Here is a 23,183-nt window from a genome sequence, read left to right on the forward strand (position 1 = left end):
ACAAAAAATCCCTGTGTGTTAGAGGAAAGGCTATGTGTACAGCAACCACAGTTTCTTCCATTAATCACAGTATTTCTATTAGTCAGTTTTTATCTTTCTCACTCAAACTTTTATGTATAGCTGCTTCCCCATGACCAAGGTAAAAAGCACACATTAAGTTTATGGTTTTCAGTGAATATCAAATTAAATTTTAATCACTTTCTTGTTTTTTACACATATTTTGATAACACCTTACTAAATTATTTATTTACATTGTTGGTAGAGATAGGTAATTTTTAATTAGTATAAGATAATATTTTTATTTACTGTCCACTAAAAGTAAGATATTTTCATCTCAATATGCATCCTTTTTATTTTAAGAATTCAAAATAAATAGTTTCAACACATAATTTGTGTAGCAGCTATGTGTTTGTTTCTCTACTGATTTCTTATTTAATATTACAAAGAGAAACAAAATGTTAAAAACAAGTATTCAAGATAGAGGACTTCATTTTTTCTGTTTAAATGTGGTTCAATAAAAAGTAAATTATCTTCAAATTGGCATTTCTGTTTTAAATAATCCATGAACAACACACCTAAATTTTGCTATTGTTTCTAGAATATAATTTCACAATAGCTGAATGGGATATACCTGTCACACGTAATGTGAAATGCAAACTACCCATGGCTCTTGAAAAACATCCTATTTCTTAGTGCGTGTTGGTAGAAAACATTAAATTTGTATGGAATTTTTATATAGTAGCCTGTGACTCATGGTTCTGTCAAATGACTCAGTCGTGAAAGAAAGTTTTAAGTGAACAGGGAAAAATATTTATCTAAAATAGGACGTGGTATAGTTCACTGCTGAGTTCTATTACATAAAAACAGGAAGCTAAAAACATTTAAAGCACCTATATGAGTTACTTCTCACTTAATATGTGGAGTTTTTTTAGTTGTTAAAGGACAGAAAAGTAAAAGTTGTTTCTATAGGAGATCCTCAATCAATCTAGGCATAGTAGCCATTTCCATGCAGGTAATAGGGATATCACCATTGCATGTTTTCCCTTTTCAATACACTTTAGTTTTTCAAACACTTTTAGATTTACACCAAGATTGAATGGAAACTAGGGAGGGCTCCCATATACCATCTACCCTAGTCAGGCACAACCTTCCTGATTATCAATATCTCACACCCAAGTGGTACCTTTGTTACAGTTGATGAACCCACAGTGGCACACTGTAATCACCCAAAGTTTACAGTTCACATTAGGGTGCATACTTGGTGTTGTACATTTTGTGGATTTGGATAAATTAATAATGACCTGTATCACCATTTTGGTACCATACAGAATAAATTCACTGTCCTAAAAATACTCTGTGTTCCAGCTAGTCCTTCCTCCTTTCTCCACTAGTTCCTGGCAATCACTGATCTTTTTACTATTTCTTAGGTTTGCCTTTTCCAGAATGTCACTTGGTCGCAATTTTCTATTATGTAATCTTTGCAAATTGACTTCTTTCAATTAGTAATGTGCATTTAAGGTTTCTACATGTCTTTTCATAGTTTGATAGCTGATAGCATAAAATGTCTTAATTTAGATGTATTATATAATAGTAGACATTTATAGGGAACCCTACATGTTTAAAATATGTGGTTTTAATAATGTAGAATTGATGTTTTTTGTATAGCTCTAAGCAGAAATTGAAATATCTCAGATAGCATACAGTGAGTATCTCAAACTGAAAACTGTAAACATCTTAATATATTACCATAGATTCCAAGAAAAAAATAATACATATCTTCTATGTATTTGCTCACATTATTCATTTATTCTGTTTCATGTTTAGAAAACTTAGAAGTTCTATAAATAGGAATTTTATATTGGAGAAAATTAAACAATTTGGACTTTCAAAAACAAATTATAAAATATGAACTGGAGTATAATCATATAGAGATATGTTTCAATTTTGTAGTATAGTCTAAGAAAATAATTTTCGGTTTGTACAATGAAAATATATTTTTCATTTTCTATATATGTAGCAGCCTTTCAATGTTGACAGAAAAATAAAATTGGTCAGGTAGGGGATTAAACAAAGAACTAAATATAAAATTATTCAGTTCTTTTATACTAGCTAATACATGTTTGGGTCATATTCATGCAAATCTTTGAAGCTGCCTTTTCTACTAATCAATAAAAACACTCGTTGTTTTATAGCAAAGAAACTGCATCCATCAACGTCAACCAGACATATAACCAAATTTAAACAGTATATGGAAAAGTTTAGAGTTAGTGAGATATAGTAAACATCAAAGGGAGCAATTCAAATGGATAGCTAAAGAACACAAAAGATATTTTATATGCTCTTTTATGCCATGTTTGGTGAGCTTTGTGCCAAAATGATCTCAGTTCCAACATACATAATAATTTGAAATGTCAGTGTAGTTAAGATAATAGATATTTTGTTGTGCAAGGACTTTAGATATTTTATAATTCGTCATGGTTTACAGTTGTACCAGATTTATTAAAAGGATATTTTAAAATATTTCTAAAATTTTTAGCACTTTGTAATATCTACACAAAAGAGCTGTTATGTACGAATTTGTTTTTAGCCAATATTTTTTTCAAAATAAGCACAGCTCATTTTCATTCTTTTTCTTCTGCTAAAATCTGTTAAAGGATAACAAGAATTTGACAAGTTCTCATCAACATTTCTATACAAGCATAATAACTTTATATTTTAGTGGCTCACTTATTACATAAGATTGTTCTAAAAAGATAGCTAAAACTGTAAGAGGGATTGTGTAGATATTTTAAAAAGCAGGGTGACCATGGTGGACTACTTAAAACACCATTCCAAATAAATATATATAGAATAGTTATACATAAATATAAACATATATATTATATAATTTAATAGTATTTTTATGTTATTTAGTTTCTTTTTTTTTTTTTTTTTTTTTTTTTTTTTTGAGACAGAGTCTCGCTCTGTCGCCCAGGCTGCAGTGCAGTGGTGCGATCTTGGCTCACTGCAAGCTCTGCCTCCTGGGTTCCCGCCATTCTCCTGCCTCAGCCTCCCGAGTAGCTGGGACTACAGGCGCCGCCACCTCGCCCGGCTAGTTTTTTGTATTTTTTAGTAGAGACGGGGTTTCACCGTGTTAGCCAGGATGGTCTCGATCTCCGGACCTCGTGATCCGCCCGCCTAGGCCTCCTAAAGTGCAGGGATTACAGGCGTGAGCCACCGCGCCCGGCCTTTTAGTTTTTATTTTTAAATTATACCGATAGACCTTAATTATGTAATGTTAGTTCAATAACTAATCACATATAAGAGACTGAGTCTATTTAATTCCTCACCTCTTCAATCCAAACATTATCCAAGGAGTTCTTATTCTTATATGGTGTGTGGAAATGGGCGTGGAATAGGAGAGAAGGAAGACTGGACAGACATTTAATAGTCATTACCATAGCCCAGGCCTCCTCTGGCTCTTTCCAAACGATTGCGGCAGATTCTGCTTCCCTCCAATAACTCCCTACCATCTGTTGGAAAATGATCACAATTTCTAGTTTGTTTTTGGTGCTGTTTGTCAATTTTGATTTGACTGATCTATTTATTTGTTACTGAATTCACTTGCAAGCTCCATTCTCTTTAACAGCATCCTTCACCACTAAAATCCCAACGCCCACCAATCACCTCTAATATCCATATATGTTTTCTAATCTCAGAATCACACACCGTTTCATACATCTTTTTTTATTCAAGCCATGTTCAGATTAAAATGGACTTCTTACATCAAATGGGAAGCTGATTCTTATTTTTGAAAACCATCTCAAACATTATTTTCTTTATTATGTTCCCTTGACCATTGACTACTAATTTGTATGCTTCTCCCTCCTATCTGCTAACCTCACATTATTTTTTTTTTGCCAAGAGGTAAACAATAAATTACACTGCATATTAATTTCTAAATGATATATCTTACTCTTCCCAATACATTATCGAGTGTACATGTGTGTATATATATGTGAAATATATATATATATATAAAATATATATATGAAAACATGCTCTTCAACAAAGTACAGCACAACGATGAACATATGAGTGCACGTGTCTTTTTGGTGGAATGATTTGTATCTTTCAGGTAGATACCTGGTAATTGGATTACTGGGTCAAATGGTAGTTCTGTTTTAAGTTATTTGAGAAATCTCCAGACTGCTTTCCACAGTGGCTGGACTAAGTTGCATTCCCATCAACAGTGTAAAAGCATTTTCTTTTCTCTACAGCCTCACCAGCATCTGTTGTTTTTTGACTTTTAAAAATGATTATTCTCATTGGTGTGAGATATTATCTCAGTGTGGTTTTGATTTGCATTTTTCTGATGATTAATGATGTTGAGCATTTTTTCATATGTTTAATAGCCACTTGTATATCTTCTTTTTGAGAAGTGTCTGTCCATGTCCTTTGTGTATTCTTTAATGGGATTATTCGTTTATTGCTAAATGATTTAAGTTCCCCATAGATTCTGGATATTGGACCTTTGTAGGATGCATTGTTTGTGAATATCTTCTCCCATTCTGTAGATTTTCTCTTTGCCCTGTTGACCATTTATTTTGCTATACAGAAGCTCTTTAGTTTAATTAGGTCCCACTTGTCTATTTTTGTTTTTGTTGCGATTCCGTTTGGAGATTTAGCCAAAAATTCCTTGCCGAGGCCAATGTTAAGAAGAATATTTCTTAGGTTTTCCTCCAGAATTTTTACATTCCGAGGCCTTATATATAAGTTTTTAATCCATTCTGAGTTAAGTTTTGTATATGGTGAAAGGTAGGGATCCAGATAAAATGTTCTGCGTTGGGCTGGCCAGTTATCCCAGCATCATATATTGAATAGAGAGTTATTTCCCCATCGTTTGCTTTTGTTGACCTTGTTGTAGGTGAGATGGTTGTAGGTGTGTGGCTTTATTTTGAGTTTTCTATTCTGTCCAAGAGCAAAAGCATGGAATCAAGCCAGGTGCCTATCAGTGGTAGATTGTATAAAGAAAATATGGCACATCTGCACCATCTAATACTACACAGCCATAAAAATAATGAAACCATGTCCTTTGCAGCAACATAGATAGAGCTGGAGGCCATAATCCTAAGCAAATTAACTCAGCAACAGAAAACAAAATATCACAGGTTCTCACTTATAACTGGGAGCTAAGCATTGAGCACACATGGACATAAATATGGGACAACAGACATTGTGGACTACTAGAGGATGGGGTGTGGGTTAAAAAACTACCCATCAATCAGGCTGTATGCTCACTATCAGGGTGATATGACTTCCAAACCTCAGCATCATGCATATTCACATGTAAGAAATCTGCACATATATACCCCCTGCATCAAAAATAAAAGTTGAAATTCTAAAAGGTATACAGTTTTAAAATTATAAATGCCATTCATATAATCTACTTGTTCACAGTTCCCCCGTTTTTAACCAAATATTCTCAATCAGCAACTTTTTCTTGCCCTGAATCATATATTAAGAAAAAATCAAAGAAAACGATATGGTTTATCAGTGCTACCTTTTCACTGTTCCGAATCCCTGATAAACTTCCTAGGATTTTGAAGTGATTTGAAGGAAAATTTCAGATTGCCATTGAGTTTATTTACAAAACAATTATTTATATGTGTAACAGAACATTTTGACAAAACATTCAAAATGATTGGAAAATGGAGACTCAGTATTGAAGAATAAGTGTTGGAAAATACATACATCTACCCCCTAAAGAATGAGCACTCTGTGAAAAGAAATGTGGTAGTAAGTAATAAGATGTCTATATCAAAACTGTTCAGCAAAGTACACATAAAATGGTACATTAAAAAGACCTTATCGAAAGGTACCAAAAATAGCCTGAGGATGTAAAACATATATAAATAAACATTAGCCTTTTCTTATATATTTAAGTAATGTTGAAAATTGTTGATGAATTTTACTCAGGATTTTTAAAATCTAAAGTTTTCAAATTCCCCAAATAATATGTGGATGCTTTAAATAGTATTGTAAGGGACCAAAAAAGCTGGAAAATTATGTAAAATTGTTTTACACAATCTACATCAGCGTATTAATCTCCAACATAAACTTTTATAATTTATTTCTAGATATATAAAGGGTTCCAATGAACTCATTATATACCTATGTGAAAATAGAGTAAATAACGTTTGCATGGTTCTAAAAACTAAAAATCCCTCCAACTGGCTACACAATATCCATAAGCTGGTGTAATTTCATAAAATTAAGTGCTGTATTCCTGACTATAATTCAATTTTGATTTTAAATGTTTTTAAGTATTATTATTTTTAATATTCCAAGACTCCTTTTATAGAATTTAGTCTCTCAAAAAGATACTCTTTGCAGTTTTCCCTTCATGGATAACAATGCTCTTTTCACAGCCATCACAGCCATTACTAGCATTACATACTTTTTCTTTTCAAATTATTCATTGAAAAATACAGGAGATTACATGTTGTACCCATACAGCTCTCATTCAATTATTTCTGTAAGCAGTTTCATATCTGATGACTGTGAACTTGAGTGAACTTTAAAAAGTTGCTAATAAGTGCATTTTGTCAAGGAGCTGAAAAATGTAATGCCTTTTTATAATCTCATGAATACTCTGAGCTGCCCAGAGGGAACCGAGACATACCAGAGTAAAAGATTGGAACACAAAAGAAGTACAGTCTTTATTTTGGGGAGGTGATTTTGATTCACTTTGTAACAATCTTTTAAAAGTTATAATCTTTATGTTTTATTACAATGAAGATGAATTGATCTAAAATATTGGACAAAATAATAATACAATAAATATGTTAATGATCACAAAGACATAATAAGGTACTAGAGGGCAAAATGAATAATAGAAGAAGAGAATGCCTCCCAAAACTCAATATCTCCTTATCTCAAAACTGAGCAAAAGCCAAAGTCATATATGAGTGACAATAAGAGCATTTGTAAATGATATGGACTTCCTCCATCTTCACATCAGTTTTAAAAAGATGAAGAAATATTTTAAAGTGGCAGTTAGGAATACAGCAATGACCAAAAACAAAATTTGCTGTATAAGAAGTGAACAAATAAAAAAAGGAATAATATTAAAAATTTTAAAAACTTGTTTATTCTGGTCACAGTAAAATGCATAGCTAAAAGTAGAAGGATGGAAATGATCTGAAGCCTTAGGCCTTAATGAAGATAACATATTAAACACGAAAACAATAATGTTTTGTTTGTTTGTTTGTTTGAGACAGAGTCTCGCTCCAGGCCGGAGTACAGTGGCGCGATCTTGGCTCACTGCAACCTCCACCTCCCGTGTTCAAGTGATTCTCCTGCCTCAGCCTCCCAAGTAGCTGGGACTACAGACACGTGCCACTACGCCCAGTTAATTTTTTGTACTTTTAGTAGAAACAGGGTTTCACCGTGTTAGCCAGGATGGTCTCGACATCCTGACCTCATAATCTGCCCTCCTCAGCCTCCCAAAATGCTGGGATTACAGGTGTGAGCTACTGTGCCTGGCCAATAACAATAACTTTTAAAACAAAATGTTTGTACTTACTAAAATCTAGGAAGGTTTTGGATAAAAGTGGAGAAGGTCTAGTTTTTTTTAAAAAAAAAAATACTATAAGCAAATAACAAGAAGCTACTCTAAATTGAATGTTTTTAGAATAATAGGTTTAACAAATGAAATAATAACATATATGTATAATGATTTGGAATTCCCAAAGGACTTTCCTGCTTGAGCCTAAAAGACCATTTTCATTAAGATAACTGGATATGTACATCACCATTTTACCAATAAAGAAACTGAGAATGAAACAACAACATTATTTAGATATTTCCAATTGTATTACATGGGCCACAAAATGGGTGAAAAATGTAATTCACCCTGAAGATTTAAAATGTTAGAATTTCCAAGTGCATTTATATTAACTCATCTTTTTATTTATCTGTTTTATAATGTGCATTACATATTTCAATGTATATTATAAAATACTACCAGTTTATAATTTAAAATAAAAACACTCATCTTGGAAGCATATACTCTTCTCTAGGCATATACCGGAAACAATTTTAAAAGTTTTCTAGAAGGAAGGAAGAATATAAAATTCAATCACGGTTGCTGTTGAGTGTGCTGTTTATTTTTTTTTAATTTTGAATGAATGTCAAATGTTATTTTTAATATCCTTGCTACTGAAATTTGCAATGATTTTTCTCTTTTTTCTCTAATTGATACAGTTAAAAGAGTATTGACTAGAAATTGGAGACCTCAAAAGTTCAAACACTTCTTTCAAATGGGGAGTTTTAATGTGAATTAAAATTGAATAAATCTATCCATTTAGGGTTGCACTCTAGGTAGCAAAAATGCAAGAGCCCCACCCTCCTCTGCCCCAGGCGTGATGCAGAAGGGAAACCAGTTCAGAGAAATGGAAATAGTGTTGCATTGTGCTCAGATTGCTAATATCAGTGGTTCCATATAAAATTCAGTGAATTTTATAAGTTGCATGAATCAAAATTTTCATTTTCCTTTTTTTATACCTGTAATTACAACACATGCAAATATGAACTGAAAGTCATGTTCTTTCAAATATATAAAGATAAATATTTTGGAATAATTTTTTTCTTAACACCCACAAATATATAAAGATAACATATATACATATATTTCTAATTATCTATGTAGTTTAACTGAGAGAAGTCTATCAAAGTCCAAATATGAATGAATCTTAACTCATTTAAACTATTTTGTAAGTAAGTTTGTGACTAACAAGTGTGGTCTTCCCTGTAGAAAATAGGAAGTTTCGTTAATATAAGACATCTCTCTACACAACTCCATAATGTTGAAGAGTACTATTTTATTTCTTGACAAGTGGCTTCTGTTAAGAAATGTAAAGGATGCTGTTTGATTTTATACTGGAGGAATATTATGAATACAGTTTTTTCTCAATATCCCCACCATTTTTAAAGCTGTGAGCATTTAATTTAAAAAAATTATTTTTAAACAGTATTTTGCTCACCCAGTCTAGTCTGCTTTGATTGGCTCTTTCTACATTCTACTACACATTGACTCTTTGAACTACATTTTACTCTTTGTATATTCAAGGGAATTCTAGGGAAAATGCCACAAAACAAACATTTAATTTATCAATTTAATATCATATTCAGGTCTATAAGGAATAGGTAATCTTGGTAGACTGCTTGCCTAACATAACACAACAAGAAGCATTGTGTAAACCTCAGAAATGTTCATTGGCTTTTAAATTAGTGCAGTGCATTTTTCTTTAAAGCTATGTATTATCTCAGAATGTATCTTCCATAATGCAAAATTTTTGCCATAATGTTAACATTTCTTACTATTACTGGTATGCCCTTGTTAATACAAATATCATATCCCTTAGCTCCTTTGTCATGTCTTTTGTTATCCAATGGATGAAATTATATAAGGGAATTTATAATGCTTCCTAAGTAAATGTGGACTTAAATTGAAGTATAATAATTCTAAAGAGTTACGTTAATTTTATTAATTCTATTTTAGTAAATTTTAGGCAACCCTTCTGATTCTGCACTATTTTATTAGGCAGTCAGTCAATATTTGTGAAGCACACATGGATTAATGTTCCTTCTTTTTTTTTGCTATGTAGCTGCAGAAGTCTTTAGATTATCCAGATGTTTGACTTCTTAAGTAGCTGACAATTCTGACCTAGATGGAGCCCTGCTGCAGAAAGATGCTTGCTCCCCCTTTCTCCACACCAGAAATGCAATCAAAACAAGACTAATTGACTGTGTTCTTGTAATTTTTGAGAAATTGCCTTTTAAGTTTCAGTATACCAAATTCAAATATTAAAAATTATAATCATGGTAGTTTTACTTCAGTAATTTAGAAAGCTATTCAAATCCAAATCAGCAATATTTTGAGAAGTATGCCTATGAAGTCCAACACTGATAATAAATTTCCTAGAAATTGGTAAATGAGAGTAATTAGATACCCTCCAAATATTTACAAAGACTATATCCCCTGGAGGGAACATTTCTACTGCCTGAAGTATTTTATGAGAGAAATTTTGCCTAGTTATTTTGCTTGACTCTGTTAAGTAAATTTAATGTTTTCAACATTTTGACACTTTGTATTAAGTATTTCTCAAGCCATTTGGATAGAAGTTAGTGAAACTTTGAACTGTACACATGCCTCTCAAAGAAGATACTTTTTGGGTATGTTTTATAATGGATAATTTCTAAAAATATTTTTTTGAAACTCTAAAGAACGGTTATTAATTCTCTCAATGTTCTATCAATATATCAAATTTATTTAATTGTAGGATTAATGCTCCACTATTTAAATGATTCAAATTTGAGGTAATTTTGAAGAGTATTTTTTAGAATAACCTGAACTTAATTTCATTTCATAAGATTCCACAAAACTATTGTTGAATTCATTTCTATTGATCTTAATCTACAAAGCAAACTGAAACTTCCCCCATGATTATATATGACCAGATAGAATTTCAAGTTGCAGGGGATTTTTTAAATCTTCTTTAGTTTTTCCTCATTACATATGTATGTATTTGCTATAGATTTATGCCAAAATTTTCCATATATCATTTGATGTTAGGGAGTATATTATACTAGAAAAGGCGAAGTAAGCAGATATAATTAAGAGTCATGTAGACTTATCTCTAATGTGGAAAGATACGTAGTAATATCATCAACACCAATCAGAGTTATTTAATGTCTTCTCTTTTCTTTCTTTTCATATGCTTAACCTACTTGCCTTCTGCATCCAACAATATCTCTTACAAAAATAGCTACCAGTATTCTGGAAACAGCAACCAATCACCATCTTAGGACTCTTTGAATTTTTTCTCCATGTCTTTATTGCAGCTTTCCATGTCCTGAAATTAATTTTCAATCTACCTGGAGAAGATTATACATGCACATAGAAAAAGGTTAAATAAAACATTGAACTACATAAGGCGTCAAAAAGCATGGCTAGTTTTACGAATCTAATAGTGGTGTTTGAAAAGCTAGTATTATCAAATATAATACACTTAATGGACAAATAATTTAATATTCCAGTTGGGATTTAATTTATACAACAAAAACATGAAAAGACACATACAATAATCCCTGCTTTAGCCAGAGATACATTCCAAAACTCTCAGTGGATGCCTGAAACCTCTGATAGTACTTAACCCTACATACACAGATTTTCCTCTGCATACATACCTATGATAAACCTTATAAGTTAGGCTCAGTAAGTTAACAATAATATCTGTTATTAAAATAGAACAATTACAACAATTTGCCAGCATTGCTAATCTGGCTAAGGGGCCATTATTAAGTAAAATAAGGGTTATTGAACATGAACGCTTTGAGATTGTGACAATATAAGGGCTGAAACAGCTCATAAGTAACCAAGAGGTGGGTGGTGTAGATAACACAGACGATAAAGGGATGATTTGTGTCCCTGTCATGACAGAGAGGAATAGCAAGATATTTCATTGCACTACTCAGAATGGCCTGGAATTCAAACTTTATAAATTGTTTACTTCTGGAATTTTCCATTTGATATTTTTGGACCACAGTTGACCATAGATAACCGAAACTACAGAATGCAAAACTGATTAAGGAGGGACTGCTGTATATAAGACATTTGAATGAAGCTTGGTTTCTCGTATTTTAATACTTTGATTTTATGTTTGGCTGAAAATTTGAATGCAATTACACGAAGATATGGGGAAACAGATTTAGTAAGTCAATTTCCAAATGTCATAGGGTTAGAGAAAATGCAGCTCAGAGGGAAACTGATTCTCACAGTTGCTTTTAATAGTAAAATATAAACCAAATATACTTTTAACTTTTTGTTTTCTAAATTATTCATTCTTATGCAATTATGATATGAAGCTCATTTTTCATAACAGCAATATAAAATGATCACTAAAGACGAAGCTTAAAGCAGGAATATAAGTTAGATAAATAATTTCCATTGACGTATTTCATTTAAATAGTTGTTAAATAGTTGTACCTCTGCTAATAGTAAAGATATATGGATATTGACATTTTTCTATAAGAATAATACATATTTTAATATATTTGCTGTTCTGTATTTTATCCATATCTTTTCATTATTCGAAGGTGAATATCCAAGGAAAAATGTTGACTCTAACACAAGTACAAAAAATATACAACCTGGAGGCCGGGCGCAATGGCTCACGCCTGTCATCCCAGCACTTTGGGGGGCTGAGGCGGGTGGATCACGAGGTCAGCAGATCGAGACCATCCTGGCTAACACGGTGAAATCCCGTCTCCACTAAAAATACAAAAAATTAGCTGGGCGTGGTGGCGGCGCTTGTAGTCCCAGTTACTCAGGAGGCTGAGGCAGGAGAATGGCGTGAACCCGGGAGGCGGAGCTTGCAGTGAGCTGAGATTGGGCCACTGCACTCCAGACTGGGGGACAGAGCAAGACTCCGTCTCAAAAAAAGAAAAAAAGCAAAAAGAAAATACAACTTGGAGTCAATTAGTGATTCGCTTGTACAGTTCTAATTTTAGGGGTTAGTATGTGACTTAGGCCAATGACCTCTCTGGATCTCAGTTTTCTTGTATCTAAATTACAACTGATAATATTGTTTTCCTACCTTATAAAGTTACCATAAAAATTACACCATAAGTCATAAGTGGAAGTATCCTGATGATCTTAAAAATAAAAAATGGATTTAAAATTATTTAAATTATTACTTATGCTCAGGTTTGATTTGCTAAATTAAAAAACCACAATTAACTAATAAAAATGAACTTTCTGGATGTTATTGTGAAAATACATCATTAGTAGTTCCCAAATCTTAATGATGTCATTTCATATGTGCTTATGGTTTTATCTGTGAAACATCCAGAGTACAAACAGTGGACTTTTTATGCCAGAGTAAATTGGTGACAGAAAATAATTAGAATATTTAACTTTTAGAGTTATAACAGCCTAACCTCATGAGATATAAGAAAGTATAAGCATTTAAATACATCCTCAAGGTGAAATTTAATATATATAGTATGTATATACATATACATAACTTTCAAAAGACAAAACTTATAAACCTATTTTTAAATTTTTTTTTCAGAGAATAGTACATTTGTATATTACTGGGGTGTGTGAGAACTTTTGATACAGGCGTACAGTGTGTAATAATCACATTAGGGTAAATGGTGCATCCATCACCTCAAGCATTTATCTTTTCTGTTACAAATAATCCAATTGAACTCTTGTAGTTATTTTTAAATGTGTAATTATTATTGACTATAGTCACCCTGTTGTGTTGTTAAATACTAGATCTTACTCTATTTTCAACATAAACCTATTTGAAGTTCACTTCTATCCACTGCAATGACAAAAAGATACTTATTTTTTCATAAAAATAACTTCGAGTAACCTACAAAAATTGTAATAAGCTTATAAAGTTTAATTTTCTGTATATAGAAAAAAGTACTAGCTATTAATATTTTAGCAATTCTTCACCATAAGAAGATAGGGCTCCTAGGAGGCAGTTATAGTTAAAAAAGAGTAGGATCTTAATCTGATGGGATCAATGACTTGATTAGAAAAGGAAAAGAGAGAGCTCTCTCTGAGTCTGTCCCACAAGTCATCACACAGTGAGAAGGAAGCCGTCTGCAAAGCCAGGAAAGGAGCCCTCACCAGAATCCAATCATGCTGGTACCTTGACCTCATACTCTAAACCGCCATAACTGTTAGGAAATAAATCTCTTTTGTTTAAGCCAAAAAAATGAAGATGTTTTACATATATGATTTCTCTGAAAGCTTTTCTAAAGTTAAAAGTGTAGCACATCATTATACTAGTTTAATGCTAAAAAGGTCACAGAATGAAGTATTTGTCATTTAAAAGCTAACTAGCCAAATCTGAATTATTTTTTAAAAAACAGTCACTGTAGCCTCAAGAGAATAATCATTACTTAATACGAAATACTTTTCTACTTTAGATTACTGCTGAAAAGATATGTTTACAGAATAGTTTAATGTTTAACATTAGAAAATTTTTAATTTAAATATCATTTCTCTAGAATTTTATAATATTAAAACAATAATTATAAGCAATACTTGTTAAATTTTAACTTTGGGCAGTAAGTGCTGGAGGTTAAGTACATTACCACATTCACAGCAATCTTCTCAACAAACCTGTGACCTATTTTTGGTTGTTATTTTTATTATAACTGTTTCCATTTTAATAAAGAGGCATTTCAGTCTTAGAGATATTAAATGGCTTACCCCAAAAGTTAATGATGGTAAGTGATGAAACCAGTCATTTCTTACTCCTGATGCAGTGTTTTTAAGAACAAAGCACGACTCTTCATACTTAGGAAAGGTAAATGGGAATTTGTTTAATAAATAATATATATTGTCATTGATCTATAGGATTTATTGCCTAGAACTATGTCTGCATGTGTGAAGAACCTAAATGAAGTAGCAGAAGAGTGATCAGTTCAAACCAATAGGATCATCAAGTAAATGTATACACCAGGGCTAAACCAGAATTATACATTTTTTTCCAATTTTTTTTCCTGAGCTTTAGTTGTTGAGTAATGTGCAACATATCTAAAATGAATACATTTGAATATTGAAGAAAATATTGTATTTTCATACAATCAAATATTTTTCATAGGTAAGTTGACTTCACTGTATTGTAATGATAGATTCAGAAGTGAATCATTTATATTTGGAAATGGATAATGGAAGAAAATACATACCATGATTTTTTTAACTGCAAATGGAAATCCTAGTTTGCTTGATATGTTATTTTTGTAGTGTGAGGAAATAGTTCTTTTTTAAATCTTGCATAGAGATATACCTTTGAAAAAATGATATCTAATCTTTGGAATCTCATTCTACACTTGTTTATTGAGATTTTTCAAAATAAAAAAAAAAAATTAAATCCCCATGGCTGAAAAAATACGATTCTTTCTCTAGTCATTCCTCAAGCGGTTTCATGTGCAAAGATAATAGTTCTGTCGAAACCAGAAATATTCCCGGATACTAGCTAAGCAATTTTACTAAACTGTCACCATCTAAGTAGCATGTTAAAATTTGGTATAGAAAAGAGATACTGAAATTGACATAAATACATTATTTTTTTCACACTACCTTGTGTTTATTACTAGTTTTTCTTCATGAGAAGCAAAATAATTTCAATAAAAATTATACTTTCTCGGACATGAACATTCTAAATTTGTTAATTCGGTCCCTAAGTAATTCTCATTTGCCATATCATGATGACATTGTAGAAGTATATTTGCAAATGTGAACCACAAAGTTGCCCGGGTGAAGTGCCAGGCCACTATGTCACAAATTGAATGATTTTTTTTTTTTTTTCAAAACTGTGCTGCTTGCTTTTAGAATGATAAGAAAAAAAAACTTAAACCTATTTTTGGAAAAATAAATAAAATAATGTAGACATGACACTCAGTCATCCTACAGAACTAGTATTCAGACAAGTCTGACATACTCAAAGTCAACCTGCTAGTGGTTGCTTTTGTATGTTAGCAGTTGTTCTGATTCCTTTGGATCACTATTTCTTCAAGTCATTATTAAAATATTAAACCTAAGTTTAAAAATATCACATAGGAAAACTTTGTTTTATATACATATTTTTTCAGGAGTGGTTTTCTCACAATTCAGATTTACATCTATACCTGTATCTGTCGCCTGTGTTTCACATCAGTTACATATTTGAACATGCAGTTACTATGCTGAGTAATAAATGTATTTTGTCATTAAAAAGACTAAACTGGGCCGGGCACGGTGGCTCACGCCTGTAATCCCAGCACTTTGGGAGACCGAGGTGGGCGGATCACGAGATCAGGAGATCGAGACCATCCTGGCTAACACGGTGAAACCCCGTCTCTACTAAAAAAAAACAAAAAATTAGCCGGGCGTGGCGGCGGCACCCGTAGTCCCAGCTAGTAGGAAGACTGAGACAGGAGAATGGCGTGAACCTGGGACGCGGAGCTTGCAGTGAGCTGAAATCGCGCCACCGCACTCCAGCCTGGGAGACAGAGCGAGACTTCACACACACACACACACACACAAAAAGGACTAAACCGTTATGCAAGCTAATTCTTAACATATGTGTTAAGAATCATTTTGAATGCCTATAAATTATGTTTCTTTTTCTTCTAGATAATACATTATCATCAGTTTAATTTATTTCTTTATATTGTCCTTATTTTCTGATCCATATTGTTATAGCTGTGGAGTCTACCCACAGATTCTACTACAAACACGTAACACTTGATTCATCTTCATTACTACTTGCTGCACTTGACATTTCAATTTTATCAGTCAGAATACTTCACCTTCCTTCCATTCGCCTCTTTCCCGGTTACTTTCTTTATGTGTTTTGGGATTTCCTGCAACCAATATACCAAAGAAAAGTGGTTTCTATCTTCTCCTACCTTCTCATGATAGGAACTAACAAGGGGTCATAAATACCATAGCTATGAAAAGTTGCCTCTAATCTAACATATTTGTTAAAATATTAACTGGAGAAATACAGGTAAGCCATTTCTTGCAAAATGATGATTCCTACAATATTCATAGAAAGGTATATTTAAATACATTCTCTGATAAAGCAAAGCGCTCAGAACCATCCATTTACAAGTTTAACTTTTAAAACTGACATAATCTCATACAGAAGATCTATTTAACACTTTTCGCAGAAGTTTTGACTATAATTTTCTTTTAACATTGTGATGATCTATTAATGGGTGTCATTTTCTGATAAAGTACATTTAGGGATATGATAATATTTATTATCTTTCCCACAGGGATTCAAGAACTATATTTAAAAAAAGAGGCACTTAGACGCTTTTTCTTTGTTAATAAAAAAAAAAAAGTTTGAAAAAGATAGTCACATAATTAACACATCAATTGCTTAAAATATTATTTGAAACAAGGGAATAGGTGTCAACAATCATGAAATTGAATTCTGCCAGTTACTGTGACTTTATTCTGTCTCTTGAATTACTGGATAAGATTTATTTTAAAAATAATCATCTAATATTTTCTAATTTAGGGGTTTAATACTTTATTTTTATTTTTATTTTTATTTTGCTTTTTAAGACACGCTTTTTAATGGTCTTGGGCTTGGAGCAGTCATTGGCCTGGGAGTTGCTGCACTTCTTCTAATTCTTGTGGTAACAGACGTCAGCTGCTTCTTTATTCGGCAATGTGGGTTGCTGATGTGCATCACTAGGAGGATGTGTGGAAAGAAAAGTGGCTCCAGTGGCAAAAGTAAAGAACTCGAAGAAGGAAAAGCTGCATACCTGTGAGTATCAAGCATCTACATCATGTCATATTCAACAAGTGCCACAGTCAAGCTTGAGGGCTTTACCTGAGGGCTTTTTTTGAAATAGGGTAGTGTTTGATTATGCAACATTGCACACTGCAGTGCCTGCTCTCTGACCTTAAAACTATATAGCATAGAGCAAAGTGACTTGGACAACAGTTTATTCAAAATGGGAGCTTCACTAAAAAGAATCACTGCCATGATTTATAGATGATAAACATATAGATGAATGGACAGTTGTGCAAATGTATTCCATTTTGATTTACCCCACTGGTTTTGTTTATATTAAATAAAAGAAAGGCTTCAACAATAATCTGAGCTAAAAACTCAATTGAACTGAGTTAAAAACAACAAAATTATGGCAACTTCTACAAATGTAAGGTGTGACTACAATATGCTTCATGATTTTTTGTATAGAAAATATTATATGTGCTATAAAATACAATATTACAGATTCTGAATATACTATTCTAAAATTTGATCAAAAGTTAATTACATTTTAGAATTTGGAGGTCTCTGTGTAGTTCTATTTACTTAAGCAGAACATAATTTTCAAGAAAATATGTAGATCGATTTTTTAGAAAATATTTTGTCCTGTAAAAGGGAAATTACGATGTTTTAGTATTTCCATTTTGTTTTATTTTGTTTGTCTTTACATAGATATGGATCTAACTTTGAAAGTAGAATATGATCAATGCAAAAAATTCAGCAAGCACAGGAAATCATACCCAAGCATATGCACACACATTTGTGTGTTATGTGTAGGTTTGTATACATGTACATGTGTGTGTTAAACACAGCAATCAAAAAATAAACAGTCTTAAGAGTTCAAGACATTCCCTTTATTATTATTTTCAACCTTAAGTCCTGTCTACTGCATACTTTTTCTAACACATACAAAAGTGCTGAAAGACTTTACAACAAACAACCATATACCAACCAGGTGGGTTCCATAATTAACATTTTGGGATATTTTGTCATATGTTTATTCATACTTGAATCCATTATATTTTCTTGAATTTCAAAAAATCAACACATAACCCCCACCTAATTCAGCCTGCATATCATTACATAGAGTCTAAAATGTGTTTTCATTTATTTAAGTAAAGCCACAGAATGAAATGCACCAAATGTTTCAGTTGAAGAGTTTTGACAAATGTTTTTATATGTGTAACGCAAAACCGTATCACAATTCAGAACCTTACCACCACTCTCTGGAAGTTCTCTCATTTCCTTATCCAGTCAACCCACATTAACCTCCCCCACCCAGGCAACTACTATTACTGATTTTTCACCATAGATCGTTTTTGCTTATTTTGGAACTTCATATAAGTGGATTCGTACGATATCTACCCTTCTGTATCTGACATCTTCAAAAATGTTGTATTAAGACCATTCATGTTTTTTTATTTCAAGGACTGATTCTTTTTTAGTGTTGAATAATTTCTATTCTTTTTCTATGCATATATGGAAGCATGGAAGGTCTCATACTGTTTTATAGACTCACTTGTCTTTGCTTTATCATATAATTTTGTTCCATGGTGTCATTTACACCTTAAATTTTAAAGATACTACTTTTATTTGAAAAGTTTTTACTTGAAAGTTTTTGCTTTTAAAATATATGCCAAAATAGATATGTTTTTTTAACATATTTTTCTATTTTTGCTAATCGTTTTAACATTTTTACTCTCATGGAAGTATAATATTAAAAAAGGCTTAGCTATTATCAGTGTACAGTTTAATAAATATTGACAAGCTAAGCAAGCCCATTTTTAATGCTCAAATCAAGAAAAAGAACTTTATTATTTACATCTCCTTTCCTGTCCCTATTCAATCTCATGCTAAGCATTATCCTGACTTCATAGCACCATAGATTAGATTTTCCTGTTTTTATACTTTACATAAATGAGTTTATACTTGTTGGCTATGGGATATTTTGATACGGGCATACAATATGTAGTGATCAAATCAGAGTAATTGTGGTATCTATCACTTCAAACTTTATCAATTCTTTGTGCTAGCAACACATTCCAATTCTACTCTTTTAGTTATTTTTAAATATGTGATAAATTATTTTTGGCTATTGTCAATCTATTGTGACACTGAATATGTGACACTGAATATGACACTGAATCCTATTCATTCTATTGAACTGTATTTTTATACCCATTAAGTGTTCCTACTTAATCCCCCATTCCCCCTTCCTTGTTACATTTGCTAGCCTCTGGTAACAAGTATTGTTTTCTCCGTGAGTTTAAGTTGTTGTTGTTGTAGCTCCCACATATGAATGAAAACACACAATATTTTTCTTTCCGCAACTGACTTATTTCTCTTAACAATTTTCTCCAGTTCCATCAATGTTTCCACCAATGATTTTCCACTGTGCTTGTACCCAATTTTCATCCATTCATCATCCACTCATGGACACTTAGGTCAATTTCATATCTTAGCTATTCTGAATATTGCTGCAATAAACATGGGAATGCAAATGTCTCTTCAATCCCTTTTGTACATATACCAAGCAGAGGAATCACTGGATCATATGGTAGTTTCTATTTTTAGTTTTTTGAGGAACTTTCATGCTGTCCTCCATAGTGACTATATTAATTTACATTCCCACTAATCCACAAGTGTATAATGGTTTTCATTTCTTCACATCTTCATCTGGATTCATTATTGCCTGTCTTTTGGATAAAATCCATTTTAACTGGGATGAGATGATATCTTATTATAGTTTTGATCTGCATTTCTCTGATGATACTGAGCATTTTTTGTATACTTGTGGCTATTTGTATGTTGTCTTTTGAGAGAAATGTCTATTCAAATCATTTGCTCATTTTTTATTGGATTATTTGTTTTGTTTTGTTTTCTGTTGAGTTGTTTGAGTTGCTCGCATGTACTGGTTATTAGTTCCTTGTCAGATGGGTACTTTATAAACATATCCTCCTATTCTGTGGGTTGTCTCTTCACTTTGTTAATTGTTTCCTTCAGTGTCAGAAGTTTTTCAGCTTGGTGTGACCCCATTTGTCCGTGTTTGCTTTGTTTGTGCTTGAGGGGTATTACTCAAGAAATGTGTGCCCAGATCAATGATTTGAGGTGTTTCCCCCATGTTTTCTTCTAGTACTTTCATAGATTTGGTCTTCGATTTAAGTCATTATTCTGTTTTTATTTGTTCTTTGTATATGGCAAGAGATAGGGGTCTACGATCATTCTTCTACATATGGATGTCCAGATTTCCCAGTACCATTTATTGATGAGACTTCCCTATCTCCAATGTATATTCTTGGCAGCTGTGTTAAAAATAACTCTACTGTAAATGCCTGGGTTTGTGTCTGGGTTCTCTACTCTGTTTCACTTGGTGTCTGTTTTTATGCCAGTAACATGCTTTTTTGTTTATTATACCTCTGTAGTATAATTTGAAGTTAGGTAATGTGGCTCTTCTGGGTCCTCTGTGTTTCCATATACATTTTATGACTTTTTTTTCTATTTCTGTGAAGAATGTCGTTGGTATTTCGATAAGAATTGCATTGAATCTGTAGATTTCTTTGAGTAGTATGGACATTTTAACAATATTTATTCTTTTAATCCACAAACATAAAATACCTTTTAATTTTTGTGTCATCTTCAAGTTTTCATCAATGTTTTATCATTTTCATTGTAGAGATCTTTTACTTCTTTGCTTAAGTTCATTCCTAGGTATTTCAACTTATTTGAGCTTTTATAAATGGGATTACTTTATTGGTCTATTTTTCAAATTGTTTCCTGTTGACATGTAGAAATGTTACTGATTATTGTATGCTGATTTTGTATCCTGAAACATTACTGAATATATTTCTTTGTTCTAATAGTTTTTTGGTGGAGTCTTTAGCATTTTCTAAATATAAGATCTATCATCATAAGAAGGATTATTTGACTCCTTCCTTTCCACTTTGGATGTGTTTTATTTCTTCATCTTTCTTAATTACCCTGGCTAGGACGTGCAGTACTATGTTAATACCAGTGGTGAAAGTAGACATCCTTGTCTTGTTCCAGATCTTAGAGGAAAGACTTTCCATTTTTCCTGGTTCAGTATGATACTAGTTGTAAATGTGTCATGTATGGCTCTAATTGTCTTGAAGTGTCTATGTTACTTGTGTACCCAGTTTTTTGACAGTTGTTAGCATGAATTGATGCATTTTATCGAAAGCAGTTTCAGCATAAATTGAAAGGATTATACATTTTATTTTGCTTACATTCTGTTGATATGATGTATCACATTTATTTATTTGCATGTGTTAAACCATTCTTGAATCCCTGGGATGAATTTTACTTGATCAAGGTGAATGATATTTTCAATGTGTTGTTGCGCTCAGTTTGCTCATACTTTGTTGAAGATTTTTGCATTCTACGTTCATCAGAGATATTGGCCTGTAGTCCTGTAGCATTCCTTTTGAGTTGTGTCTTTGTCTAGTTTTGATGTTAAGGTAACGTTGACTTTATAGAATGAGTTTGTGAGTTTTCCCACTTCCTCAATATTTTTGAAGAGTTTGAGTAGAATTGGTATTAGTTCCTCTTTGATGTTTGGTAGAATTTGTAAGTCAACCCATCAGGTCCTGGAGTTTTCTTTAATGGGAGATTTTGTATTACTGCTTCTATCCCATTATTTATTTTGGTTTTGGATTTCTTTATAGTTCAGCCTTGGTAGGTTGTACGTGTCTAGGAATTTATCTAGTTTCCCACTTTGCATATAGTTTCTCTTAATATTCCCTAATGACTTTTCTTTTTTGAGATTAAGTCTTGCTCTGTTGGCTGGCTGGAGTGCAGTGGTGTGATCTCGGCTTACTGCAACCTTCACCTCCTGGGTTCGGGTGATCCTCCTGCCTCTCAGCCTCTTGAGTAGCTGGGACTAAGAGCACGCACCACCATCCCCAGCTAATTTTTGTATTTTTGTAGAGAGGGGATTTCACCATACTGGCCAAGTTGGTCTCGAATTCCTGACCTTAACTGATCTGCCCACCTTGGTCTCCCAAAGTGACCTCCCAGGGCCTCCCAGGCATGAGCCACTGTGACCAGCCATGATTTTTTGAATTTTTGTGATATCAGTTCTTATGTCTCCTTTCTCACCTGTAATTTTACTTATTTCAATCATGTGTCTTTTAGTCTGGCTAAAGATTTATCATTTTTTTATCTTGTGAAAAAAATCACTTTTTTATCTTTAGGTTTTCTAAGTCTAAATTTTATTTATTTCCGCTCAATCTTTGTTATTTATTTTCTTCTACTAAGAAGAAAATTTTGGGTTGGGCTTGCTTTGGCTCTTCCAGTTCTTTAAGATGCGTTGTAAGGTTGTTTAATTAAAGTTTTTCTGCTATTTTGGTGTAGATGTTTATTGCTGTAATGTCCCACTTAGTACTACTTTTGCAGAATCCCATAGGTTTTGGTATGTTGTGTTTCCATTATCATTTGTTTCAAGAAATTTTTAATTTTCCTTCTTAATTTCATTGACTTAATGGTCATTCAGGAGCATATATATTTTTTAATTTCCATGAGTTTCTATAGTTTCCAAAGTTCCTCTTGTTATTGACTTTTAGTTTATTGTTTTCTGTTATCAGAAAATATGCTTGATATGATTACAATTTTTTGGAATTTTTCAAGAATTATTTTGTGGCCTAACATATGATCTATCCTTGAGAATGTTTCATGTGCTGAGGAGAAGAAAGTGTATTCTTAAAAACATGGATAAAATGTTCTTTAAATGTTTATTAGGTCCATTTGGTCTACAGTATATTTTATGAGTTATGTTTCTCTGTTGATTTTCTGCCTGGATGTCTTGTCCAATGCTGAAAGATGGGT

The 23,183-nt window shown here is 32.4% G+C and overlaps 1 protein-coding gene across 4 annotated transcripts in view; it reads left to right on the forward strand.

Moving 5' to 3' along the window:
* The window catches only part of NCAM2 (neural cell adhesion molecule 2), a 549,007-nt gene that overhangs the window by 497,230 nt on the left and 28,594 nt on the right, over positions 1-23,183 (forward strand). For all 4 annotated transcript variants that reach the window (XM_017956502.3, XM_009202421.4, XM_017956504.3 and 1 more), the window contains exon 16: positions 17,129-17,333. In XM_017956502.3, coding sequence (XP_017811991.1) covers positions 17,129-17,333 — 205 coding nt within the window. The remainder of the gene's footprint in view (positions 1-17,128; positions 17,334-23,183) is intronic.

The sequence above is a fragment of the Papio anubis genome, chromosome 4, assembly GCF_008728515.1.
Source record: "Papio anubis isolate 15944 chromosome 4, Panubis1.0, whole genome shotgun sequence".
In the NCBI taxonomy this organism is placed as follows: domain Eukaryota; kingdom Metazoa; phylum Chordata; class Mammalia; order Primates; family Cercopithecidae; genus Papio; species Papio anubis.